General features: G+C 53.9%; 2 protein-coding genes across 4 annotated transcripts in view; one reads left to right on the top strand and one right to left on the bottom strand.

Annotated features, from left to right (window-relative positions):
* SLC49A3 (solute carrier family 49 member 3) overlaps positions 1-27,939 on the bottom strand; it is a 34,636-nt gene that overhangs the window by 5,022 nt on the left and 1,675 nt on the right. The window contains 1 exon segment of the mRNA XM_060013209.1: positions 1,502-1,710. Within this exon segment, the coding sequence (XP_059869192.1) occupies positions 1,502-1,710 (209 nt within the window).
* The window catches only part of PCGF3 (polycomb group ring finger 3), a 54,532-nt gene continuing 45,856 nt past the window's right edge, over positions 19,264-27,939 (top strand). For all 3 annotated transcript variants that reach the window (XM_060013146.1, XM_060013147.1, XM_060013148.1), the window contains exon 1: positions 19,264-19,444. The gene's annotated coding sequence lies outside the window, so the exon portion shown is untranslated. The remainder of the gene's footprint in view (positions 19,445-27,939) is intronic.

Here is a 27,939-nt window from a genome sequence, read left to right as displayed (position 1 = left end):
TCCAAGGGCCTTCTCAGGGCCGCCCGATGCCTGTCCACACCCAGACTCATCAGAGCAGCTCAGGGGGCTGGGGGAGACCGCTGCTCTGCATTCTCAGACCAATGCACCCCAACCAGTTCTGGCTTTACAGCGTCTAGACACAGGGACGTGGTGAGTCCTGCAGAGAAAAGAGGCTTCTGGAGTCCCGGCAGACCCCAGGCCCAGGCTGCAGAGGCCACCTGTCCCAGCATGGGGCCAGCCAGCAAGGAGAGGAGGGAAAAGGCCCCAAGAAGTCTGGAATGACATCCAAGAGGGGCTGCCACCCGAGAAGCTCTCCGAGGCGGGGTCCTCCTGCCTCGCCTGACACCTCTCCTCCTCTCGGTCTCTGCTTCTGACTGTCCCTCGGCCGCTTGGCGCCTCCCTGAGCTGTGGGTCCTGCTGCCACCTGCAGCTCTGCACTACGTGATTGTGGCCACCCAAGGCTGCCCAACCAGTCCCTGGGATCCTGAGGGAGGCCAAGCGATGTTCCTTCAGGCAGACGCGGCAGCACAGAAGAGGGGAGCCCAGGGAGCCGGTGCGGGCAGCACTGCAGCCTGGTCCCTGGGGAAGGCAGCCACTGGGGTCAGCTTTGGGAAGCGCGTGCAGATAGATGCCTGCCCAGGGCCCCGTCCAGGGCTGGAAGGGAGGAGAGAGGTCCACCGGCTGAGCCCGGCAGGCAGCGTGTGATGGGCTGGGCAGAGCGACTGGGGCCTCAGGGGTGAGTCTGGGGGAGAAGCAGATAAGGAGAGCTGGGTCCCTGGAACTGGCAGACCCGGTTCTCACTGCCTGCTTCTCTGGTCTCAGGGGCTGTGATGATGAACACAGTCCCAGACAACAGTGGGGACAGTTCTAGAACAGGTGCCGGGTCACTGCAGACCCCAGCTGGGTAGCTATGAAGAGAACGGTTGGGTAGGTAAGGAAGGCCTCCTGTGAGGGACCTTGGAACTGAGTCAGAAACCCAAGGAGGGCATCCAGGGCACAGGTAAGGGGGTGGGGAGGGCAAGGGCCAGAGCCAGATGCCAAGGCCTGTGCCAGGGGTTTTGCTCTGCAGAAGGGGGGGGCACCGCTGGAGGAGACCTTCTTGGCTGTGGACGGTGACCCCCTCCTGTGGCAGAAGAGGGATCCTTTCCAAACCAGCGAGGGTCGCAGGACCCAGACGCAGCCCCCGCGAGGGCAGACACAAGCCCCGTTCTCCCTGCTCAGCCGCGGCCAGGGAAGGGCTTCTCCGCGCCTGTCCCACCCTGAGGTGGCCGGCGGCCCCGCCCCCGCGCTCCCGCCGTCCCGCAGGTCCCGAGAGGTGGAGGGTCGGTCCCAGACCGGCCGCAACCGGGTTCTCACTGTCCGATTCTCCGGAGAGCCGGCGGCCGGCGAGCACCGGGACGCTGGCGGGTGCGAGGAGCGCGAGCCCTTGGGCGCGGCAGTCGGGGCTCAGCGGGGTCCCGGCCTCGGCTCGCAGCCCCGCCCCGAGCCCCGAGCCCCGTACCGTGGCGTTGGAGCAGCGGCCTCGCCAGGCCTGCCTCCCCGCCTCCCTGATCAGCAGCAGGAAGGCGCGGCGGTGCGCGCAGGGCCGGTTGCCCGCCAGCACGCCCCGGGCGGAGTCGCGGCGCCCCTGGGCCAGGCCACCGCCCGCCTCGCCGTCGCCGCCGCGCCCTGGCTGCCGGCTTTTGGAGCCGCGCGTGGGCTGGGACCGCCCTCGGAGGCGCGGTCGGGCAGGGGTCACCACCCCGCCAGGCGGAAGAGGGACGATTCAGAAGCTGGATCTTCCCCCCGTCGGCCGGGACAGAAGGCGGCCGCAGAAACAAGAACAGGGTCCCCTGGCAGGGGCCAAGCAGGGCCGCGGCCTCTGTGTGCTCCCCGCGGTGAAGGCGCCCACGCGGCGGGTGCAGGACAGGGCGCCGGGAAGTCACCGCCCCGAGGGGGGGGCCACACTTCCTGGAAGGTGTTGTGGAAAGATCCTTACCCCCCCCCCGCCCCCCGCCGCCAATGCCTGAGGTCCAAACAAGTCACAAGGAGTAGCAGAAGGCCGGCCTGGAAGAGGAGGCTGGGGTCAGTTTGCAAAGCGCCTCGAATCCGCACTAGTCATTAGAGTCAGCCCCGTAGGGCAGAGGTGGTCCCGGCAGAGGAAGGAGGGCGGGGCCACCTGTCCCCCGACAGGGGAAGGTCTGTGCCAGAGCACGGGCCTTCGCCCAGGGCGGGGGCAGGCAGCCTCTCCCGCCTGGTTATTATCTGCAGTTTACAGCTGAGAAAACAGCTGGGGCCGAGCTAGGAGATGTAGGTTTCTGTGCGCTGGAAGGGAGGGAGGAGGGAGGTACCACCTTGTCCCTCTTCCACAAGAGCTCCCCTGTGGGCGCAGGAAGTCTCTTGTCCAGCTTCCTCCCTCCCCCGAGGTCCACCTTGGACACCTCTCCATGGCTCCCCTAGTATTACTCCTCCTGAGGGCACCTGTGTAGCCCCCTGTGTGGGGCTGACATAAATGGACGTGATGCTGCCTTGTGCTCTCCGCCTCTGTGATGCTCCAGCTCTGCTGTGGGACTCCCCTCCCCACCCAGAGGGCTCTTATGCGGAGGCAGCACAGAACAATCAGTCACATTTCTATACACCAATTTGGAACGTGTGGAAACCAAAATTAAAGACACATACCATTTACAATCATGTCAAAGAAATTTAAATACTTGGGTGTAAACAGCAAAGTGTACACAGGACTTGTATGCTAAAAATTATACGACGGTAATGAAAGAAACCAATAAAGACGTAAAAAAAATGGAGAGAGATACCATTTTCATGGATCAGAGAACTCAGCACAGTGAAGATGTCAAGTCTTCTCAGAGTGACCTGTAGGTGTAACAATTCTTATCAAAGGGTTATTGTAGACGTAGACTGGGAGAAAATATTTGCAAACCATGTACCCCACGAAGGACTGGTATCCGGAGTATATAAAGAGCGCTCCAAACTCAACAACAAAACACATGTCCAATTAGAAAGTGGGCAAAAGCGGTCAAGGGGCCTGTGTCTGTATCGTGACTGTGGCGTGGATACACGGACCCGCACACGCGATACACTCGTGTCAGGTACACACACACATACACACACAGCGAATGCAAGTGAAACGAGAAATCTTACAAAGATCATGGATTACATCAGCAACTGTGCTATGGCTGTGATAGAGTACATCTGTGTTTTGCAAGATGTTACTTTTGGGGGAAACTGGGCAAAGTGTACAAGGAATCTTGGTATTATTTCTTACAACTGCATTTGAACCTATAATTATCTCAAAATAAGAAGCTTAACTTTTAAAACTTACATAATGTGGAAAGTACATTCATTTGGAAACAATGACTTTTTCTACTCACATTTAATGAAAGAGTTTTGTTTAAATTCTGGACAACTATCTTTACCGTAAGCATCTACACTGTTCAGGTTTTGACTCAAGCTGTACCGGCACCCACACAAGTGTCCTTCTGCACCTGGAACCCACGTGCACATCTCTGGAACCATCACAGCTTGGAGGTACATACCCTTTAGTGATCTCCGCACAAAACCCACCTTGCATCTTACTGCCGAAAATCATCTTTAAAGGCTTGTCTAAAATAACATACAACGCACACAATTATGACTAAATCTGTTTCAATTTCTTTTTTTCCTTTTTTCTTAACCAAATATAGGCTCCGATCAGCATCCCACTCTGCCATTAACTGAAGCTTTTTCAGGCTGATGTGTCCTCCTTAAACTGCCTCCTGCTCGTGATTAGGCAGCTGAGGGGCGTCTCTTTGCCAAGATTGCAGCAAAGGCAGCACGTCTTTGCTGAGGATGATATTGGAGAAGAAAGCTCACCTTCCAAGAGGCGCTGCCTCATCCGTTTGTTTGGTGTTTACTTGGTTTTTATCTTCTCCCCTCAGGAGAAGACCAGCTACTCGGGGGCAGGAATCAGTCTGTCCACACCCGAATCCCTGGGGCAGGGCGGGGCCGGCATGCGGTTGTGGCTGAGAGTGGACTGTGTGGGGTGGGCGCGCTTTCTGCCTTGTGCCCCCCTCCGTAGCCCCTGCGTCTCCAGGCCCCGGCCAGCCTGGCAGGTTCTCGGACGGGGCCCACTTCTCCAGAGCGCACCCCTGAGGCGGAGCCGGCCAGACCGTCTGGTCCCGAAGCACAGCGTCCCTCCCAGAGTCTAAGCCTTTACTGCTTCCCCGGTCCCCAGCTGCTGAAGGCCACACACCCCAGCACCACCTGACAGGGAGGTGAGTAAGCAAATCAGCATCTGGATTCTCCACCGCATCAAAATGACGTGACTTCAGCCTTATCCGTGTGGGAGGCCGAGCAGGGAATCTGTCCACTGAACACACTTGACAAACCTGCACCGGACCATGAGCCTATCTACTCAAACAAAGGAGCGCTCTGGCCACCGTGGCCTGTGTGCAGTCGGCTCTCCCCGAGAGAAGCCCTTAGGGTGGCGGCTCCCCACTACCCACGTCTGCCCCTCTGTCTTCCCCCAGCATAGCTGGGGCAGGTCAGCACGGGCTTACATACACCCCAAGGTCCTGGCAACAAGTATCCACGACCCAACTCGCTGCCCCTTCGCACTGGGGAGCCTGTGACCCCATCCACCCACACTTTCCAGAACCATTCAGCCTTTGAAGAAGCAGGGGCTTCTTGTGTGTGTGTGTGTGTGTGTGTGTGTGTGTGTGTGTGTGTGTGTGTATAAAGAAGATGGACAACTTTTTGTATGTGCAAGATGTGAGGTCGTATTGTTGGGGCGGGGAGAAAGAGAGAGAGGGAGGGAGAGAGAGGGAGGGGGAGAGGGAGGGGGAGAGGGAGGGGGAGAGGGAGGGGAGAGGGAGGGGGAGAGGGAGGAGAGGGAGGGAGGGAGAGAGAGGGAGGGAGGGAGAGAGAGGGAGAGAGAGGGAGGGAGGGAGAGAGAGGGAGGGGGAGAGAGGGAGTGGGAGAGGGAGGGAGGGAGGGGGGGAGAGGGAGGGGAGAGGGAGGGGAGAGGGAGGGGGAGAGGAAGGGGGGAGAGGAAGGGAGAGAGGAAGGGGAGAGGGAGGGGGAGAGGGAGGGGGAGAGAGAGGGATGGGAGAGGGAGGGAGAGGGAGGGAGAGAGAGGGAGGGAGAGAGAGGGAGGGAGAGAGAGGGAGGGAGAGAGATAAAGGGAGAGAGGGAGGGGGAGAGAGGGAGGGGGAGAGAGGGAGGGGGAGAGAGGGAGGGGGAGAGAGGGAGGGAGAGAGAGGGAGGGAGAGAGAGGAAGGGGGAGAGGGAGGGAGAGAGAGGAAGGGGGAGAAGGAGGTGGGTATGTAATGTCGTGCGTGGCCTGATGTCCATCTATTTCGTGTGTGTGTTATTAGATGGTATCCAGTGTGTGGTCACGGTGTTTTATGTAAGGCTGTGTGGCTAGTGGTTAGTAAGGTATGTGTGGTGTGAGATGGGTTTTGTCTTTTGTGTGTATATATGGAGTAGAAAGTTTACCTAATTTTTCTGCCTGAATGGAAAAAATGGGCATCTTGTTCTTTGGTGTAAGATGCGTGTGTTAGGTCAGAAACCGTGAAGGGTCTGAGACTGCTCTCTCTGCAGCTAACAAGGTGACCCAGCACAGTCTCCCACGTGTGCATCTGCGGGATCGCGACCCCCGGGTCAGAGGCAAAGAGTGTTGGTTCCCGGCAGCCGCAGCGATGCCCCGGAGCAGCTCCTCCCCGTCGTCTCCACGGGCATGCAGGTGGCACCCGCGCCCGCAGAGGGGTGTGTTTCAGAAGAATCCTGAAATTAGGAAACTCTGATCTTATACAGGACTGCTGGGGACCTCCCCATCCCGCCTTCCAGAGAGAGAAACCTTCTCTTTACTCTGAAATGTAAGCAAATCTTCTCCCAGTGGGGACATTCCTGTCTGCCCCGGAATGTCTCTGAGACAAACCTTCTTGACTTGGCTGTAAACGACCTTGCTCTGAGAGCCTGGACCTCGCAGAAGCAGAGGCGTGAGATGTTCACGGAGAACTGCTTCCCAACAGCACCTATTGTTTAAAAATACTTCAAGATGGGTGTCAAATTTTCTATGTGTGGATATGGCGCGATAAATCTTTTAGCATTGTGTTCTGAGCTGGAAAAGTATGGTGTGTGTGTGTGTGTGTGTGTGTGACATGAGTGACTAATTTATTTGTTTAAAATGTGAGGTGGGTGTCCACCTTTTTTCTCTATATGGCTGAAATTAGTATCTCATTTTTCTGTCTACTGTGTGGCATGATATTTTGTGTATGGTATGAGACAGTTACCAAATTTTCTGGTATACATCGGGAATAGGTATCTATTTGTGTGTGTGCTGTAAGTTGAATATCTAATATTTTGTATATGATATGAAGTTGATATCTCATTTTTTGTATGTATGGTGAGAGAGGGTATCTAATTTTTCATATGTGTTTTTGAGATGGATATCTGTTTTGTGTATTGCGTGAGATGGTCATTTATGTATATCTTTGTGTGTATTTATGGTGTGAGTTATCTAATTTTAATTTTTCCATGGAGATAAACATGTAGCACTTTCATTTTCATCAGTTCTAAATATTTTGTACTTTCCTTTGTAATTCTCTCTTTTAAATAACAGCTTTATTGAGATACAATCCTCATGTCATGTAATTCACCCATTTAATGTGTAAATTAAATCGATTTGAGTATATTTGCATATATATGCAGCTATCACTATGATCAACTCTAGAGCATTTTCTCACCCCCGAAAGGAGCCCTGTCCTCATTAGCAGGCTCTCCCCAGTCCCCCCAGCATTCCAGCCCCTGGCAGTCACTAATCTGCCTTCCGTCTCTTCAACTGGCCGATTCTAGACAATTCATTTAAGTAGAATCATAACATGTGGTCTTTTGTGACTGTCTTCTTTCACTGAGTGTAACGTTTTCAAGGTTCATCCATGTTTATGCATGTGTTAGTACTTCCTTTCTTTTTGTTGCCAAATAATGTTTCATTGTATGGATGGACCACATTTTGTTTATCCATTCATCAGTTGATGGACATTGGGTTATTTCCATCTTGAGGCTGTTGTCAATAATGCTGCTATGGACAGTTATATGCCAGTTTGGGGCAGACATTTGCTTTCGTTTCTCTTGGGTCTGTAGGTGTGGAACTGCTGGGTTATATGCTAACTTCACATTTAATTTTTTCTGAGGAACTGCCAGACCCTTCCAAAGCAGCTGCACCATTTTACATTCCCACCAACAATGCCTGAGGAGTCCAATTCATCTCCGTCCTTGGCAACGTTTGTTTTTGCCTGTCTTTTTGATTCTAGCCATCCTAGTGGGTGTGAAGTGGTATCTTGTGGTTTTGATTTGCGCTTCCCTGATGGCTAATGATGTTGAGCATCTTTTCATGTGCTTATTGGCCATTTGTGCATCTTCTTTAGAGAAATATCTATTCAGATAATTTGTTCATTTAAAAAATTTATTTATTTAATTTATTTACTTTTGGCTGTGTTAGGTCTTCGTTGCTGCGTGTGGGCTTTCTCTAGTTGCGGCGAGTGGGGGCTACTCTTCCTTACGATGCACGGGCTTCTCATTGTGGTGGCTTCTCTTGTTGCAGAGCATGGGCTCTAGGCGCACGGGCTTCAGTAGCTGTGGCACACGGGCTCAGCAGCTGTGGCGTGCGGGCTCTAGAGCGCAGGCTCAGTAGTTGTGGCACACGGGCTTAGTTGTTCCGCGGAATGTGGGATCTTCCCGGACCAGGGCTTGAACCCGTGTCCCCTGCATTGGCAGGCGGATTCTTAACCACTGCGCCACCAGGGAAGTCCCAATTTGTTCATTTTTTGAGTGTTTGTCTTTCTTTTGTTGAGTTATAAGGGTTTATGTGTTGTTTGTATTCTTACATATTTTATGTGTTCTAGGTATGAAACTCTTATCAGATATATGATTTGCAAAAGTTTCCTCCCATTCCTCGAGCTGTCTCTTCACTTTCTTGATGGTGTCCTTTGAATACGTATGTTTTTTGTTTTGATGATATTCAATTTATCCATTTATCCTTTTGTTGCTTGTACCTATGGTATCATGTCTAAGAAACAATGCCTAATCCAAGATTTATACCTATGTTTTCTTCTAAGAGTTTAAAAGTTTGAGCTCTTACATTTAGGCCTTTGGTGCATTTGAGTTAATTTTCGTATACGGTGTGTGGTAGGAGTCCAATTTCATTCTTTTGCATATGAATATTCAGTTTTCCATTTCTTGAAAAGACTATGCTTTCTCCATTGACTTGTCTTGGCATCGTTCTTGAAAATCAGTTGATCATAAATGTGAGGGCTTGGGCTTCCCTGGTGGCGCAGTGGTTGAGAGCCCGCCTGCCGATGCAGGGGACACAGGTTCGTGCCCCGGTCCGGGAAGATCCCACATGCCGTGGAGCGGCTGGGCCCATGAGCCATGGCCGCTGAGCCTGCGCGTCCGGAGCCTGTGCTCCGCAAGGGGAGAGGCCACAACAGGGAGAGGCCTGCATACCGCAAAAAAAAAAAAAAAATTAAAAAAAAATGTGAGGGCTTATTTCTGGACTCTCAACTCTAATCCATTGATCTGTATGTCTGTCCTTATGCCAGTACCACACTGTCTTGTTCACTGTCGCTTTATAGTAAATTTTGAAATCAGGAAATGGGAGTTATACATATATATATATATATATATATATATACACGTATATATATATATATACGTGTATATATATTGGCTGCGTTGGGTCTTTGTTGTTTTCTCTAGTTGCGGCGAGCGGGGGCTACTCTTCGTTGCGGTGCGCGGGCTTCTCATTGCTGTGTCTTCTCTTGTTGCGGAGCACGGGCTCTAGGCGCACGGGCTTCAGTCTTGCAGCACGCGCACTCAGTAGTTGTGCCTCACAGGCTTAGCTGCTCCGCGGCATGTGGGATCTTCCCGGACCAGGGCTCGAACCCGTGTCCCCTGCATTGGCAGGCGGATTCTTAACCGCTGAGCCACCAGGGAAGCCCCTGTTCTTTTCCTAGATTGTTCTGGCTATTCTGAGTCCCATGAATTTCCATACACATTTTGGGGTCACATCATCAGTTTCTGCAAAGAAGCCAGCTGGGTTTTGATATGGATTGTAGATCAGATGGGTGAACATTGATATCTTTTTATTTTGGGGTGGCTGCATCGGATCTTAGCTGCGTCACGCGGGATCTTCATTAGGGCATGCAGGATCTTTCGTTGTGACGCAAGGGCTTGTCTCTAGTTGTGGCTCGCAGGCCCCAGAGCACACAGGCTCAGTAGTTGCAGTGCACAGGCTCTCTAGTTGTGGCGCGGGCTCTAGAGCACACAGGCATAGTTGCCCCGTGACATGTGGGATCTTAGTTCCCCTACCAGGGATTGAACCCTCATCCCCTGCATTGGGAGGAGGATTCTTAACCACTGGACCACCAGGGAAGTCCTGGAAAATTGATATTTTAACAATATTGTCTCCAATCCATGAACATGGATGTGTTTCCATTCATTTAGGTCTTCTTTAATTTTCTTCAAAAATGTTTCATAGTTTTCAGAATATAAGTATTGTACTCTTTCATTACATTTATTAGTAATTTGATTTTTAATTAATAACGCTGTACTTTTTAGAGCAGTTTTAGGTTTACAGAAAAAGTTGTCACAAAATACAGAGAGTTCCCACATGTCCCCTCTCCCCCAGCCCCCGCATACCACCTCCCCTATTAACATCAGTATATTTGTTGTAATTGTGAACCAGTATCAACACACTGTTACTAACTAAAGTCTGTGGTTGACATTGGGATCACCCTTGGTGTTGTACATTCCATGGGTCTGAGAACTGTATGATGACACGTATCACCATTACAGTGTGACACAGAGCAGTTTCCTGGCCCTAAAAGTCCTCTGTGCTCCACCTGCCCATCCCTTCCCGCCCAGACCCCTAGTAACCACTCATCCTTCCTTTATCTCCATTGTTTTGCCTTTTCCAGAATGTCATAAAGTTGGAATCATACAGTGTGCAGCCTTTCCCACTGGCTTCTTTCACTTAGAAATATGCATTTAAAGTTCCTCCGTGTCTTTTCATGGCTTGATAGCTCATTTCTTTTTAGTGCTGAATAGTATTCCATTGTCTGGATAGACCACAGTTTGTCCATTCACCTATTGAGGGACATTTTGGTTGCTTCCAAGTTTTGACAATTATGAGTAAAACTGCTATGAACATTCACGTGTGACTTTCTGTGTGGACATACATTTTCAGCTCCTTTGGGTAAATACCAAGGAGCACAGCTGTTGGATCTAATGGTAAGAGAACGTTTAGTTTTCTAGGAAATTGCCACACTATCTTCCAATGTGGCTGCACCATTTTGCATTCCCGCCAGAAATGATGAGAGTTCCTGTCGCTCCACATTTGGTGTTGTCAGTGTTCTGGATTTGAGCCATTCCATTAGGTATGTCGCGGTATCAAAATGTTGCTTTGATTTGCATTTCCCTGATTACATGTGATGTGGACCATCTTTTCATGTGTGTGTTTGCCATCTGTAAATCATCTTTGGTGAGGTCTTTTGCCCATTTTAAACTTCGGTTATTTTCTTATTGTTGAGATTTAATGGTTCTTTGCATGTTTTGCATAACAGACGTGTTTTGCAAATTTCCCCCCAGTCTGTGGCTTTCGTTTCATTCTCTTAGCAGTGTCTTTCACAGAGCAGAAGTTTTTAGTTTGAACGAAGTCCAATTTATCCACTTTTTTCCTTCAGGGCTTTTACATTTTCAGTGTTATCTAAGAAGTCACCACCGAACCCACAGTCACTTGTATTTTCTTCTATGTTATCTTCTACGGGTTTTATAGTTTTGTGCCTCACACTTAGGTGTATAATTTTTGTGAACGTTGTAAAATCTGTGTCTTTCCATGTGTTACATGTTTTGGCACGTGGGTGTCTACTTGATCCAGTAACATTTGTTGAAAAGACTGTCTTTTCTCCATAGAATTGCCTTTGTTCCTTTGTTGAAGATCAGTTGACCAAATCTGTGTGATTCTATTTCTAGGCTCTCTATTCTCTCCCATTGATCTATTTATCTGTTTTCACCAGTACCGTACTAACTTGATCACTGTAACTTTATGGTGAGTCTGGAAGTGGGGTAACCTCAGTCCTCCAAATTTTTCTTCTCCTTCAATATTAGGTTGGCTGTTCTGGACCTTTTGTCTCTCCATATAAACTTTTTTTTTTTTAAGATGATTTTTTTTTTATTCATTTTTTGCGACATAGGGTCTTCGTTGCCGTGTGCAGGCTTTCTCTAGTTGCGGCGAGCAGGGGCTACTCTTCGTTGCAGTGTGCGTGCTTCTCATTGCGGTGGCTTCTCTTGTTGCAGAGCACAGGCTCTAGGCATGTAGGCTCAGTAGTTGTGGTGCGTGGGCTCAGTAGTTGTGGCTCGCGGGCTCTAGAGTGCAGGCCCAGTAGTTGTGGCGCACGGGCTTAGTTGCTCCGTGGTACGTGGGATCTTCCCGGACCAGGGCTCGAACCTGTGTCCCCTGCATTGGCAGGCAGATTCTTAACCACTGTGCCACCAGGGAAGTCCTCTCCATATAAACTTTAGATTCAGTTTGTCCATATCCACAAAATAATTTGCTGGGATTTTGATTGAGATTGCATTGAATCGATAGATCCAGCTGGGAGGAGCTGAGATCTTGACGGTATTGAGTCACCCTATCCATGTACATGGAATATTTCTCCATTTGTTGGGATCTTCTTGATTTCTTTCAGCAGTGACTTGTAGTTTTCCACATTAGTTTCTGTACGTAATTCACAAGTTAGTTTGAAATGTATTTCTAATTTTCCAAAGAAGAATTTTTAGAAAACTGTCTTATTGTTTAATTCCATATTACTTGCAGAGATGTCAGAAAGTGTCGTTTGTATGAAATAATTTTTTTTCAAATTGTCTGAGACTTTCTTTGTGATTGAATACCTGGTCAGAATCAGGCTTCAGCTGTTGCCAACGTGGTGTCTTCTGACGGTCTAGGCGCTGTTCTCCCATCAGCGTGTGCCTTCTCTGGCCAGAGGAGGCTGGTGGGTGGCTGACCTCCCCTGTCCTTCCCCAGCTTCAGGGGTTTCAGCATGCTCTTATCTTTACGTTAGTGTCTGGATCTGCGGTTAGTCTTTAAATCTGAAACTTCAGCTACTCTCTAATCAACTGTTGCCTCTGTGTCCTCCCACCTTTCTTCTGTTAAATCTGTCTGCCGGGCCAGCCCTTGACCACCCTTCAGTGTTCACCCGCCTTCCTGCTCCGCTGCCCCAGCCTCAGCCTCTGGCTGTCATTTGCACGTGGACGTGGCCTCGGGACCAGGCTCCACTCCAGGTGCAGAGTCTACAGCTCTGAAGAAACTGACAAAGGCACCCCCGCCTCCCAGGGGAGCCTGATTTCCAGAGAGGAGAGTGAAGAAGACAGAGTCTGTACTGCGCCCAAAGGTGGTGAGCACTTCAGAAAAAGAGCAGAGAGGGCCAGCAGTGAATGTGCTTGCAACTCTTAAAGTTTTTATAATGGAAACAAACACAAAGGGAGAGAGAATTGTATAATAAACACACGTGAATATATCACTCAGCTCCAGTTACGTCAGCTTGTGGCCAATCTTGCTTTCTCCGGATTCCTCCCCACCTCTACTCCTCCAAATTATTCTGAGAAATTACTCAGACACCATATCATTTCCATCCCTAGATATTTTAGTGTCTATCTCTGAAAGTTAAGGATAAGATAAAGATAACCATAATTCCATGATTACATCTGGAACACTGACCATCAAGTATCGCTGCAGCGTCCAGTCGCTCCAACTGATGCATGTGTGTTTAGTTTAATTTAGTTCAGTTTGTTTGATTCAGGATACAAACCAGTCATTGGTCTACGCTCACCTCCTTCTCCATCTCTAGTTTCCCTCGCTGTATCTTTTCAGTCCCTCGCAAGTTGTTCTTGGAAGAAGCGGAGCCTCTCACGCGGCAGCTTCCGAGCTTCCCGAGCTGCCTCCCTCCTGCCGGGGTGCCTGGGTCAGAAGCTGCTCTCAAATAAAGACCTGGGTCAGGAGCTGCTCTCAGGAGATGATTTTAGGAAGCAGGAAAGAGTGAGAAGTGAGACACAGGCAGGGAGGAAACACCAGACACAGAGGCACGTCAACAGGGCAGCTTGCAGGAAGGGGACTTGATTCCTCCCGGTGCTGGAGGGGTGCAAAACGTGGCTCCAGAGGTGCACCCCCGCTGCCAGCCCACTGTCGGGGGCTGACCCAGGCAGCGCCTCTTCCTCGCCTGTGTGGTCACGGGGGCTTCTCCCCGCCACTTGCTGGAGAAGACCTGCGACAGAGACTGAACAGACTGTGCTGGCCACTTGAGGGCGCTCACGGGGAATGGTGTGGGGTGAAGCACAGAGCATTGGCTGTACTTGGATTCAGGTTCGGCTTTTTGGTGCGGCCTTTGACCAGAAGGCATGCATGTCTGACCATCTCCCTTTTGGGTTGGCATTACCATTAGGACTGTGAAATGGCAGTATTTTAAATTTTTTATTTATTTCATTTTTGGCTGCATTGGGTCTTTGTTGCTGTGTGCGGGCTCTCTCTAGTTGCGGCGAGCGGGGACTACTCTTCCTTGCTGTGTGTGGGTTTCTCATTGCGGTGGCTTCTCTTGTTGCGGAGCATGGGCTCTAGGTGCACGGGCTTCAGTAGTTGCAGCACGCGGGCTCAGTAGCTGCAGCACACGGGCTCAGTAGTTGTGGCACATGGGCTTAGTTGCTCCGTGGCATGTGGGATCTTCCTGGACCAGGGCTCGAACCATGTCCCCTGCATTGGCAGGTGGATTCTTAACCACTGCACCACCAGGGAAGCCCATTAACTCTATATTTCTTCTTCATGTATTAGCTGGAATATTCACAAAGAAAACGGATCCCTCATCACGTCTTTGGTTACCCTGCGATGCGGTCTGTATACAAGGCCAGGTGGATGATGGGTTTTCTCCCATCATCTACCAGGTTTGAAAATGACAAGTTGGTTCCTCAGAGCCCTACAGCAACACCATGTTGGGTTTTTAAGCAGCATATGTATTTGTGGTTTAAACACATCTGGTGTATTTTAACCTGCTGCCGCTCTTATTCTCTTTGATGCTTAGTGGCCCGCATTTGGCTCCTGGCTCCTGGCCATGGCAGCCTGTGCAGCGCCTTTGCTTCCTGTGGCCTTGTTCGTGTCTTGACCCACGTCCAGGCGTGCCCAGCCATCTTCCCGGCCTTTGAACACGTGGGATAGAGTTACAGGAACCGTTTTAACGCCTGTTCGACCGGTTCTGGCATTAGCGTCAGCAGTGCGTCTGCCTCAGTGACTGACTTCCGCCCCCACTGCGAGTCGCAGGTCCCTCCTCTGCTCGCCCGGTGAGTGGGACTGGACCCCAGACGCGGGGCACCGTCCTTGTCGAGTGCCTCCCCCTCACGCTTTGTCCTGGCTGAGGTGGGGCTCCTGGACACACTTGGTCCCTTCCATGCGTTTCCTCAGCAGGCTGACGGGGGCTGTCTTTCTGCTGAGGCGGTGATCTTCCGGCCTGGTGCCTGGCCCCCACGGCTCCTGGGCTGGCAGGACACGCCCAGCCCTCTGTGACCTCCCAGAGCGTCTCTCCTGGCGCCTCTCAGGGGTTCTACGTAGCCCCGGGCAGCTTCCTCCACGCACATCCCTATCAGGGCTCGGCCTGGACTTGGCACCCTCTGCCCAGCTCTGGAGCGCCCTCCGGACAGGCCCTCCCCTCTGGCCCCCCGCCCTGCAGCCTCCAGCACTTTGGCCTCTGGTCGTTGGCTCGCTCCATCTGTCCCTCTCTGTCGGGAGTCACGGCCTGCACTGCCTGATGCGGTCCAGCGTTTAGCTGCTTCCGGTGGGAGGGTGAGCTCGGACCCTCCACGCACATGCTGACCTCAGGCAGCGGAGGCCGGAGGCCGGAGCCACCTGCTTGTCGTGGAGCTTTGGGGTCAGTGTTGGCCACCTGCCTTGCTGCGCTGCTGCGTCCCCCTCTGTGATTTATGAGGGGTCCGGGGAGACGTAAGTCCTGCTCCTGGCACCACCTTCATGGAAGCCACGTGGATTTCTAACACAGGCAGGTACGTGGAATGCGCATCCTGGGTATGCGGTGGCAGGGGCTGAATACCCTTTTCTCCATCTTGCCCATCTCCGTGGTGTGCCCTGGACACCGTCCTGGAGGAGGCCCCATGGCGGCATGCACAGGCGTCTGGCGCACCTCTTACGGCCGCAGCCCCTGTGTGGAGGGCCAGCGGCTTATGAAGGACTTGCACCTGATGCCACGTGGACCGCTCCAGTTTTTTCTATTACAAATTATGTTGCAATTAGTAGCCTCATTCATGAATCTTCTGCATTTTTGCCAGTGTATCTTTGGGATAAATTCCTACTTGGTGATTGCTGGGCAAAGGATAAATGCCCACATCATTTTGCTGGATATTGTCCATCTCCCCTCTGTTCCCACCAACAATACATGAGATGAGAGTCTTGCCAACAAGGGAGGCGGTCAAGCGCTGGGGTTTGTTGCCAGATTGGTCAAGAGAGGCCTCAGGAGATATCTGAGCACAGGCCTGAGTGCGGGAGGAGCCATGTGGGCGGCCAGGGAGCGCCACCCAGGCCTGGGAGCAGCTCAGCCGTGGCCGTGAGGTGCGAGGGCCCGGCATGTCCAGGAGGGCCGTGGACGCCAGGCCAGAGCGGGGGCAGGGCCCAGGCCCGAGGCAGGACCTCGGGACGTGGAGCAGCTGCTGGGCTGCTGAGCAGAGGCGTGCTGCATGCTGACCCAGGCGTTGAGGGGGTGGCCCACTGGCTGCCCTGTCCGCGAGAGACCGGGGGTCGGGGGCGGAGGCTGTGACACCAACCCAGACGGGACAGGTGGGCTCGGGCCGGGGCAGCAGCCGCTGCAGAGGCTGAGCGCCACGGCTGCATTAGGCAGGTTTGAAGATAGAGCTGAGAGGACTTCCCCATGAACTGGCTGTGGGAAAACAGAAAGAGAGAAATCAGGCACGAGTCCAAATGTTTGTGGCCCAGCAGCAGAAAAGATGGCACGCCGTGGGCTGAGACGGGCAAGTTCACCATGTGCAGTCCACTGAGGGACACAGCGGTGCACAGACGCCAGTGAGAGCGCTGGCCAGGAGCGGCTGCAGGGAGAGGAGGGGAGGCCGGCTCAGGGGCAGAACACGGGGCAGTGGGCCAAGGGGAACGTGTTTCCAGGAGAAGAGAGCAGCGCGGAGGGGCAGAGATGACGATGGAGGCAGTCCACAAAACCTGGGGAGACCTGGACCAGAGCATTTTCCTGGGGGAAGGCAGAAGGCTGCAGGGTTAAGAGATGAAACAGGGAGGGAAATTGGGGCGGGCGAGTGTAGACAGCACTTCTGAGGAGTCGTGCTATATGCAAAGACGAGCAGAGCAGCTCTAGGTCAAGAGAGAGCCTGTTTGTTCTGTTCTGTTGTTCAGATGGGCAGCCTCCCCGGAATGGCCCACCAGAGGCGAAGGGGACACAGGTCCATCGGAGAGGGGCAGGGAGGAGGCCCCCGGGGGTGGCTAGGAGGCAGAGGAGCGAGGACCGCTCGCCCTCTGGGGAAAGGGGAGGCGTGGGCGTGGTGGGGTGGGGTCACCTCTCACTGCTTCTGTCCTGGTTTCTGGCTCCTTCTTTTCGTTCCGCCCTATGGGGTATATCCACACAAGGTCACCTGTAGACTTCAGTGAGTTCTGACGCATGTACACAGTCAGGAGCTTGTCACCACCACCAACACGACACACATTTCCATCATCCCAGGTGTCCTTGGGCCCCCGTCACCTCCACTCTTACGCTTTTGCTCTGAGCGAGGCCCCTGGACGGTTTCGGGCAGAGGAGGGACATTCCTTGGCTAATGTGTTATGAGAGTTACTCTTTCACGTTAAGAGTAGATTTGGGGCCCAAGGACAGAAGCAGAAGGCCAGTGCTGAGCTGATTCTCCAGCTGGGGGAGGTGCTTGGCCTTGGGCCGGGGGGGTGGGGGTGGGGGTGCCGTGGCAGATTCTGAGGGGTCTACTGACAGCCCACGTCAGTAGAGCTTGGAGGCAAGGACCCCGGTGCCTCGGCTCAGCAGGCAGGAAGGAGTCCTGCCATGGGGCTGTGGGAAGGCCAGGGGTTGACCTTCTGACATCAGAGCCTGAGTTCCCTAGAGATATCCCAGCAGAGATGTGGCCAGGCAGCTGGACACCGGAGCCCAGAGTTCAGGGTCAAGGTCTGGGGTGTTGTCACCGATGAGGTCACCTAGGGAAACAGGCGGGCAGCACAGATGTCTGGTGTGCATCCCCAGCAAGAGGCCCTAGGCCTGGAACGAATCTGGAACCGTTGCCACGCCTCACACGCCTGCTCCTGGCTCTGCCCCATTTGCAGACCGGTGGCCACGGTGTCACAGGGTTGTCAGGTGACTTCCTGGGGCCACTTTGCCCTCAGCCTAGGGCTGCTCCCACTCTGCTGTCCCCTGGGCCTCCACTTCCGACCTGGGTCACCTGAGCTCCCATTGTACTGGAAAACAGAAGCAGCTAGAAGAGACCATGCATCAGGGTCTTCCCCTCCCCCCCAACGTGAAGGGCTACCAACTGCCCCCTGCATCCAGTCCCCAGTCCTAGGTGGGAACCTCGGCTCATGCAGCGTGGTCATTCTCCCCCTGTACCCAGTCAGCACCACTGAGGTCACCAGGGCTCCAGCCCAAATAGCAAACTGTCTTCTCCTCCTGGCCTCCGAGCCCCATTTGTGGCTTCCATCTACAACCTTGAAAAGTTGTCTTATATTTGCCCTCCTCCTTTGAGCAATCTGTTTTCACCCCAACAATGCCTCCACACTGCACTGGCCATGGCCCCGGAGGGGCCTCACTACCCTCATCCCTCCAGCAGCCAAATGTACGTCACTCACCCCTGGGGTCCTCTTCCCCAGTCTGCTCCATCTGGGTCTTTCTCACTGGCTCCTCCTGGAGTCCCGGGTTTCTCCACCGGGAGGGCTGCAGGGGGCTTGGTCCCCCATCCCTCACTCGCTCCCTTGACCATCTCATCATCTCCAGACACTGCAAGCTCACACTGCACTCCTACAGCCCCCAGCCTCACAGCAGTCCCAGTTGGGGGTCTAGCGACATCACCTCCCCAGGTGGTCAGCAGCTGCCCACCCCTGCCTCCTCTCAGCAGTCCCACCCTTCCCGCCCTCCAGGGCACCACCAGGTGTAGCGCCCTGGCACCCCTGCGCTGCCTCCTGCTCCAGCCTCGCCCCCGCAGACACAAGGCAGCGGGACGCCAGTCCCGTGCCCACAGTCCTCTGCTCAGACAGCCCAGGCACCTCGCATCTGACCTCATCTCCAGCCTCTCTGTGCCCTCTAGCTTTGGGGCTGGTCTCTGGAAAGCATCCTCCACAACCCCCTCCTACTTCGGGGCCTGAGGCTGGCTGGACTTACTGCCTGTGAACCGGCCCCATCCCCAGACACTTGCAGGGCTCGCTCCCTGCGTCCCTTCCGTGCCCATTCACTCTATGTAACCAACTCCGGACACCCACTGCCTCCCCCACCCGGCTTGTTTCCCACAGGACACCGCATTTACGTTCTCCTCTGTTATTCCCGCCCCCCCTCGCAGTGCGGACCCCACGAGGGCGTGGACGTCACGGTCACTGCTTACAGCTCCAGGGCGGGGCCTGCGGAAAGCCGGAAACAGGGACGAGTTGTGGGGTCAGCCTTGTTGTCTACTGTCCGGGAGCCCGGGAGGCAGGTTCCCTGTCTGAGGCGCCCCCACTCTTGCCTGGTGCTAGCTCCCAGGAAGAACAGGAATGCAAGAGCAAGACCGCCTCCCTCGGAGGAAACCCCTGGTCCCGGAGCGCCAGCTGCCTGCAGGTTCCAGGGTTCCGCAAGCCGCTCCCCCTCCTGGCGCAGCGCCAGCCGACCACGCCCCGTCCCCGCCTCGGCCCCGCCCCCAGGCCAGGGATCGGCCTACACCTCCTCGAGGCCACGCCCCACCTCTGGCCCCGCCTCCCCGACCCCTCACGGGCCTCCGCGCAGAGCCCGGCCCCGGGGCTCTCTAGGTCACTCTCCCTCTCACCCCGCCCCCTGTCCCCACCCACACCTTCTGACCACGCCCCCTCCTAGGTCCCGCCGCTGGCCCCCTCGCTTCTCCAGGTCCCAGGGCCCAGCCCAGCCCGGACGCGCCTGCGCCCTCTGACCACGCCCTGGCCCCCGCCCCGGGACCCACCGACTCCAGGCCCCGCCCCTGCCCCGGCTGCCGGGTGGGAGCCGGTCCGCGCAACGCGCATGCTCCAAGAGCGGCGCCCCCGACTCTGCGCTCGGCTCTGCTCGGGCATTTCCGCCTCTTTGTTTTAAACTCCGGACGGATTTTTTTCTCCTGCTCTTGGGGGGGACCCGGAGGGAGCGGCGCCCCCTCCCTCTCCCGGCGCGGCCCCCGCGTGCGCCCCGCTCGCCCGCAGCTGAGACGGCAGGTCAGTGAGTCCGCGCCCCGCCCGGCCTGGCCCGCGGCGCTCGCTACACAGGCCGCGGCCTCGGTCCGTGTCCGGGCCCGGAAGGCTCCGAACCCCGGCCCGCGCCCCTGCGCCCTCGTCGGCCCGGCCTGCGGGTCCCCGACTCCGTCCGGCGGGGCCGGGACCCCGGGCAGGGCCCGACCTCGGGACCGGTCTTCGGGGAGGGACCAGGGAGGACTGGACCCCAGGACGGGTCACCGGGGAGGGACCAGAGAGGACCGGACCCCAGGACGGGGAGGGACCAGGGAGGACCGGACCTCAGGACGGGTCACCGCGGAGTGACCAGGGAGGACCGGACCCCAGGACGGGCCACCGCGGAGTGACCAGGGAGGACCGGACCCCAGGAATGGCCACCGCGGAGGGACCATGGAGGACCAGACCCCAGGACGGGTCACCGGGGAGGGCTGGACCCCGGGACCCAACAAGAAAAGGACTAGGAAGCACTCACTGTACCCTGAGACAGATCACCTAGGAGAGCCCAACCCTGATATGGGTCATGGAGGAGGGTCCAGCCTCACTATGGGTCACGGAGGAGGGCTGGAACCTTAAGACTCAGCAGGAATCAGAGAGAGCTGGACCCGAGACAGGTCACCGAGCAGGGCCAGGACCCAGGAACAGCTGGGACACTGGGACAAGTCACTGAGGAGGCCTGGACGTTAGGATGGGTCACCTGGGGAGGTCTGGACCCCTGGACTGGCCCCCAGTAGGACCAGAATTCTGGAAGCATCCTGTGAGCACCTCTGGGACCCTGGGACAGCCCCTCTTTCCCAGGAGGCCATGACCCTGGGACTGTGCCATGTGAAGGGCTCTTGCCTTGTGACAGGCTCCAGGGATGACCCAGGTAGGTCACGTAGGAGAGTCGGATGTTGGGGCAGCCGTGAAGAAGGCTGGCGCTCAGAGAGGGCCACAGCGGTGATAAGAGCTGGAACTTGGAGTCAGGTCCCCAGGGAGGCCAAGGCTCTTGAATGAGTCCCTGAGAAGCACTCAGACCCCAAGGGTGGTATGTAAGGGGCGCCGGGACCTCAGGCTGGACCCCCAGGGGATTGGGCCCTGGGGCAGGTTCCAGAGGTGCCCAGAATCTACCCAGCCCACTCAGCTGGACCTGGCTTCTATAAAGGCTCTGGAGCATCAGGGATCCTGGTCACCTGAGCCCCACAGGTGCAAACCAGCCCTCTCCGTGAGGCCCCTGAGCACCTGGGCCTCACAAACCTTCTGACCTTCAGCAGATGCTGCCTGGGCTGGGCCCTGGGGGTAGGCAGGGTTGAGGCCCATCCTCCCAGCTCTGGGGACTCAAGTGGGGGTGGGGGTGGGGGCTCATAGTCCCCACTGGCTCCGTGCCCCAGGCCAGTGCTTTGCCCCTCCCCAGACCCAGAAAGCTGTCCCCTACCCTGTTCTCCCAGTCCCTGCTCCAGGGCTTCCATCCTTTCCTTACCTGGGCCCTGTGGTCAGTGTCAGGCACCTTCAACCACTCCTGTCCTCCCCTCCCTCCAGTGGTGTTACCAAAAGAGTCCCATTCTCAAGGTCTGGAGGTGTTTTCTGTGTCCAGGAATTTCCAGGAGGGGTGGGGTCCAAGCTGGGAGTGTGGGCTGCGGGAAGGGTTTGGAGCCAGACGGCCCAGTGCGTGTCAGGTGAGCCATCAGGCACCTCCTGCACTCCAGGAAAGGACCTTGGGATGGGAGCTTTGCTTCTCTGAAACCTTCGAAGCAGACTTCATTTAGATCTTGCCTGTGTTGTCCTTTAATTTGGAAGTGGGGATGGAGAAGTGCTGCCCTTTGGCTGGGGAAGGGCTCCAGAGTGTGTCCAGTAGGATAATGTTGGAGGAGTTTGAGAGGATGGAAAGCCCAGGCAGGCACTGGTTCCCTGGCATGGGGTGGGCGTGCAGCACATTCATTGCGTGGACGAAAGGCGGGAGTGCTTTCAGAAAGGTCGACCTGTGTTAGGGTGAGGCACGACTCTAAACTTCCCAAGGGAGATGCTTGAAGTGGTCAGTTCAGTATTTCATTTTGTGCCATAACTTCACTTGTTGATTACTTAGGAGAAACCCCTTTGCATTTTCAGTGTAACATTTCACTGTAACTAAGCTTAAGCGCATGGAGCCCCTGAATAGTCCAGCCTATTTTGATTTGTCAAATGTAACCACACTTGCGACCTTGTTACTCAGTGCTTGCTTTTTCTGTGTGTGTGGTTTTTTTTGTTTGTTTGTTTTTTTAATTTATTTGGCTGCCTCGGGTCTTAGTCGCGGCATGTCTTAGTTGCGGCACGCGGGATCTTTCGTTGCGGTGCGCGGGCTTCTGCCTAGTTGTGGCCCGCGGGCTCTTGGGCTCGTGTGGGCTTAGTTGCCCCGCAGCATGTGGGATCTTAGTTCCCCAACAGGGATCGAACCAGCGTCCCCTGCATTGGAAGGCGGATTCTTAACTACTGGACCACCAGGGAAGTCCCTGTGGGTTTTTTTTTTTTTTTTAACATGTACTTTGCTTTTTAAAAAACTTAATTTGCTTTGTGAAGCTTTGGGAAAGACTTGTAAAACTGGGCATTCAGGTTTGGTTAGGCTCTTTATTTTCCCATTTTTGGATTTCTGAAGGTGTGATAGTGCTGGGTGGTTGTATTATTTATATATTACTGTCCCGCAAATTACCCCAAAGTGTAGTGCCTTAAAACAGTACCAGTTATTATGTCACAGTGTCTGTGGGTCAGGAGTCCAGGCACAGCTTAGCTGGGCCCAGGGTCTCACAAGGCTCCTTGGGCCCAGGGTCTCACAAGGCTGCCGTCAGGGTGCCCACCGGCGCTGTGGTCTTGTCTGGAGGTTCATCTGGGGAGGATTTGCTTCCAGGCTGCTGGCTGGAGACATCTGTGGGGCAGCTCAAGGGCCAGCGACAGGACAAGGGAGCAAGCAGGAGGCCACAGTCTTCATGACCTAATCTTGGCAGTGATATCCCATGCCTTTTGCCATATCCTTTGTTAGAACCTAGTCATCAGGCCCAGCCCACGCTTAAGGAGGAGGAACTCCACAAGGGTGTGCTTCCTGGGCGGGGTGGGTCTGGGCCATCCTAATGCCTGGCATTGATCCGGTGGTGTTAGCTCCTGAAGGGCCTGTGCCTGAGAAGTGCCCTGCAGGTGAATGAACAGAATTGCGTGGAGCTGTGCTCAGCCCAAGGCTGCAGCCCCTCAGCTGTCTCTTTAGTTACACAGGTTGCTCTGATGTCACCATTGTGATGATGGGATGACGCCGGAGCTTACGCATGACAGGAGAGAAATTACAAATAAGAAAGCTTTTTAGGAATCAACTTAGAACAGCTGTAGCAAGCCATAAGCTCCCCCGCTTCCCACATACAATTAAATTGTAGGTGTGTATGTGTCGGTGATATAGAGTTCTTGGAAGCTTCAAGTACAGCGATTTTAGTTGTTTCTAGAGCTTCATTTTATTCCTGCTAATTATTTTCCTCCAGAAATGATCAACTGACATTTGTAAGACGTTTTTAAGATGTGAGATCCCAAAATGTTCTTATTTGACCTTTGTAGGGAAGGATGCTCCAGGAACCTGTGTGCAAGGGCCTCTTGTGCTCAGCCCTGTGGCTTCTCCTCCCCGGTGCTTGGACTTTGTGGCGCTTGGGGTGGCGCTGCAGCACAGGGCTGTGAAGGGCACCCGTGCAGGGCCCGCATGGGAGGCTCCCTCGAGAACTTGTCACCACATGGAGGGAGCTGTCCCCCCCTGCCACCCTGCCCTGTGGACCTGCCAGGTTTCCACCCTGCTGGGGTGAGGCAGGGCCCTTTGCCAGTGATTGGAATTATTTATTTGGGTTGTTTGCTTTGGATTATAAAGCGAGGTTTGTTTTGGTCTGTACTGTTACTCTTTAATCTACTAAGTGGCAGGATTTGTTACTTCATTGGAGCTTTATTTGGTTAATGGTCAGAATCGAATTTGAAAATGTAATTTTCTTCTCTATTGAAATATGTTGAGGTTTGGGGACGGTTTCTTACTACCTTTCTGATATTTGCCATCACTATTGCAAAAATGCTGCACAATTCATTGTGTGTCAAAAAATGGAACTGTTCTTCAGCTCTACAAGTTGATAGTTTTTCATTGAATTTTAAAAAGTGACTTTTTAAAAATAACTAGAGGGACTTCCCTGGTGGCACAGTGGTTAAGAATCTGCCTGCCAATGCAGGGGATACGGGTTCGAGCCCTGGTCCGGAAAGATCCCACATGCTGTGGAGCAGCTAAGCCCGTGCGCCACAACTACTGAGGCTGTGCTCTAGAGCCCACAAGCCACAACTACGGAGCCCGCAGGCCACAACTACTGAAGCCTGCATGCCTAGAGCCCGTGCTCTGCAACAAGAGAAGCCACCGCAACGAGAAGCCCGCGCACATCAATGAAGAGTAACCCCTGCTCGCCGCAACTAGAGAAAGCCTGCGTGCAGCAACAGAAACCCAACACAGCCAAAAATAAATAAATAAATAAATTTATTTATTTATTTAAAAAATAAACATAGACTGTCTTTTCTAATCTGCATGTTTCTCCCTACAGCACTGAATTATATGAAGGCCCAGACGACAATAATGAAACACTTAACATGTGATGAGAGGGTTAAGGCGGGAGCATTGCTTCAGAATTGTCCATTAAATTAAGCAAAACCCTCCATTGAGAAGAACTAAAACTCACTAGAAAATATTGTCCTTAAACACCAATTGTTAGGTTCACTGGGTTTTTTTTTGAAGAGAACTTATAATGCTTAGGTGAATTTAGAGAGTTGAGGTTAACTGGAATTTTTTTGGGGGGGCAAATGCATCAATATTTGCTGGACTTTGCAACACTAACAGCAAATTCCAGTTGTTTAACACAAAATAAGCGAACAGTGGAAAGCTGTCCACAGACCTCTTGACCTGTGTGGGTCGTGTCAGCTGCTATATTTGCTGATTCTTAGCAGGGCCTGGCCTGTAATAGGTGCTCAATGAAGAATGACTAAAAGCTGACCTTGTTGTTCCCTTTTGTGGCCCTGTTCTGAAGGTGTTCTGTGTATTAACACCTTCAGTCTTTTTTTTTTTTAATATTTATTTGGCTGTGCCGAGTCTTAATTGCAGCATGTGGGATCTTCTAGTTGTGGCATGTGGGATCTAGTTTCCTGACCAGGGGTTGAACCTGGGACCTCTGCATTGGGAGCGTGGGGTCTTACCCACTGGGCCATCAGGGAAATCCCAACACCTTCGACCTTAAAGTCACCCCAGGCTGCTCTCTGCTCACCCGCACGTGCCTGGCGAGGACATGCAGGCACAGGGCACGGTCACAGGTAGTGAGGAGCAGAGGAGGGTTAGCCTCTTTTCTTCTCAAGTAATTTCCTCTTTTTTACTGAAGTGTTTGAGAAAAAAAACACAGTGGAGAAAAACCAGAAGAATTAGCCAATGAGCACTCTTCTGCCTTCCCCTAGATCCAGCAGTTACTTATGTTTTGCTTATCTCTTTTTTTAAATACATATTTATCGTTGAATCATCTGAAAGGAGCTGCAAACCAGCTGCCACGTTCCGTAGGTAATTCAGAGCACGGAGGTCCTAGTAAGAGGATGGTCTGCACACGGCTGTAAGGTCACGACCACACCTGAGAAGTAGACACTTATCCACATACTGGCTAATTTCCTGTCTACTTTCAACCCTCCCCGGTTGTCTCAACAGTGTCTTCCAGGGCGTTTTCCCTGAACCAGCCGCAGTTCCCCGTGGGGCACTGGGGGTCACGCCCCCTGTAGTGTCTTTCATTTCAGGCTCCCCACTTTCCCCATACAGCATCGACTTTCCCAGGCCATCTGTCACATCTGAGTTTTTCTGATTCTTCACTTACGGTGTCGTCCACCTTCGTCTGTTGTCCTGTTGACTCCGTGGACTACAGGGGGTGAGCCGGAGGCTGGGCCAGGCTCTGGGTTGAGCTGGCTTCTCAGGCACTGTTGTGCTTCGTGCCGTGCCGCCAGGTTGTGGCACCGCTCGGCCAGCGCTGCCTCGGTTCCCAGGGCCCTGTGGGCTGGGCTGAGTCCCCAGGGAGCAGAGACTGTTGGGGAGCCCAGGGGAGTCGTGCCTTCATGCTGGAGAGCTGCCCTCGCTCTTGCAAGAGGGTGAATCCATCAGCCGCCTCCATGTGTGTCTGACGGGGAGGCGTCCTGGAGCCGCTGCATCACTTCTTGCGGGCACATGGTGGTGAGTCCCACTCCAGTCCGCTTTGTTGCTCTTAGCAGACTTTATAAAAGGTTTAGGGCTTCCCTGGTGGCTCAGTGGTTAAGAATCTGCCTGCCAATGCAGGGGACACGCGTTCGAGCGCTGGTTCGGGAAAGTCCCACATGCCACGGAGCAACTAAGCCCATGTGCCACAACTACAGAGCCTGCGCTCTAGAGCCCGCGAGCCACAACTACTGAGCCTGTGCACCACATCTTCTGAGACTGTGCACCACAACTACTGAGCCTGTGCTCAAGAGCCCGCGTGCCACAACTACTGAAGCCCGCGTGCCTAGAGCCCATGTTCCGCAACAAGAGAAGCCACTGCAATGAGAAGCCTGCGCACCACAACAAAGAGTAGCCCCCACTCACCACAACTAGAGAAAGCCCGCGCACAGCAATGAAGACCCAGCACAGCCAAACATAAATAAATAAATTTATTTAAAAATATATATATATATGTAAAAGGTTTAGTGGGTAGAAATTTTTTGAACTTGTTACAGGAAATAGGGCTTCTGCTATCGCAGAGAAACTGCCTTCTGCACGCTGGAGCTGGGAGCTGCTGGAGGCAGACGGGTTTCCCTGGCGTTTCACTGAAGGGGCCCGGAGAGCGTGCCTCAGCGTGGCTGCGGGACAGAGCGTCGCGGGCTGGTTTCTGTTGTTTTAATTAATTTATTTATTTATTTTTGGCTGCATTGGCTCTTCGTTGCTAGGCGCGGGCTTCAGTAGTTGTGGTGCATGGGCTCAGTAGTTGTGGCTCACGGGCTCTAGAGCGCAGGCTCAGTAGTTGTGGTGCACGGGCTCAGTAGTTGCGGCACACGGGCTCAGTAGTTGTGGCACGTGGGCTCTAGAGTGCAGGCTCCGTAGTCATGGCTTGTGGGCTCTAGAGCGCAGGCTCAGTAGTTGGCGGCGCACGGGCTTAGTTGCTCCGCGGAATGTGGGATCTTCTCAGACCAGGGCTCAAACCCATGTCCCCTGCATTGGCAGACGGATTCTTAACCACTGGGCCACCAGGGAAGTCCTTCACAGGGTGGTTTAAACAGCAGGCATTTATTTCTCACAGTCCTGGAGGCTGGGGTCCAAGCTCAGGGTACTACCAAGTGGGTTTGGTTCCTGGTGAGGACCCGCATCCTGGCCTGCAGACGCACCTTCTTGCTGTGTCCTCACAGGCACACAGGGAGCCTGCTGAGCCCTTCCTCTCAGGGCACCAATCCCATCCTGGCCCCACTGTCCTGAATCTCAACCTCCCAAAGGCCCCATGTTTGGAGATGGGGGTTAAGGCTTCAACACATGAATTTTGGGGGCACAATTCAGTCCATACCAGGGGACTCCCGCTGCTTCCATGTGTTTGTTAACCTGATTCTGGTCTCTAGAATTGGGAGAACACTTGCCTAGTGAGAATATTTCCAGAGTTGGTGGTGACTCTGTATTTTACATGCTTGGGACTTCTGCCAGCATCGTCCATTTCTCTAAACGCTATTGTCTTCGTTTTCTATTGCTGGAAAGCAAATTGCCACAAACTTAGTGGCTTAAGAGGACACCCAGTTATTAGTCACAGTTCCACGGTCAGGAGTGCAGCCGGGTGTGGCTGACTCTTCTGCTCAGGGCCTCAGAGGCTGAAGTCAGTGTGGGCCAAGCTGCAGCTCTTGTCTGGGACTCACCGCTGGGGACTGCCCTCAGCTCCTAAGGCACCCCCGTTTTTTGCCCAGGGGGCCATGGGCAGTTGACAGACCATGTTGCTTTCTGCCAGGTCAGCAGGGCTCATCCCTCTGACCTTCTCTTCTGCCACCAGCTGGAGAAAACTCTGCTTTGAAAGACCATGCAATTTGGTCAGGCCACTGGATACCCGCCCTGTGTTAAGGTCAGCTGATTTGAGACCTCGATTACATCTTCAAAAACCCCTTTACAGCAGTATGTGGGATAGTAAGGCCAGAGGTGTGTGTACACCAGGGCCCAGAATCCTGGGGCCTCTCAGAATTCTGCCTACCATAGTCTCCCCTCTGGCCCCCCTAAATTTCATATCCCCCAAGTGCAAACCACACTTGCCCCTCCCTTCCAAGGTTCCGCAGACTCTCATCCCCTGGACCACCTGTCTGGTACAGCTGTGAACCAGCGAGGTGGGCGCTGTGCCCGCCCCATAGCACCACAGGGCAGACATGCCAGCAGGTGCAACTGTCCTAGTTCAGACGCGGGAAGTGGGGGGGTGACAAGGAGTCGAGTTGCCGCGCAGTTCTGAGACCCTGTGGGGATCCCGGCCCAGGTC

The sequence above is a fragment of the Delphinus delphis genome, chromosome 5 (genome assembly GCF_949987515.2).
Source record: "Delphinus delphis chromosome 5, mDelDel1.2, whole genome shotgun sequence".
Taxonomy (NCBI): Eukaryota; Metazoa; Chordata; class Mammalia; order Artiodactyla; family Delphinidae; genus Delphinus; species Delphinus delphis.
This window is presented reverse-complemented; position numbering and strand designations above follow the sequence as displayed.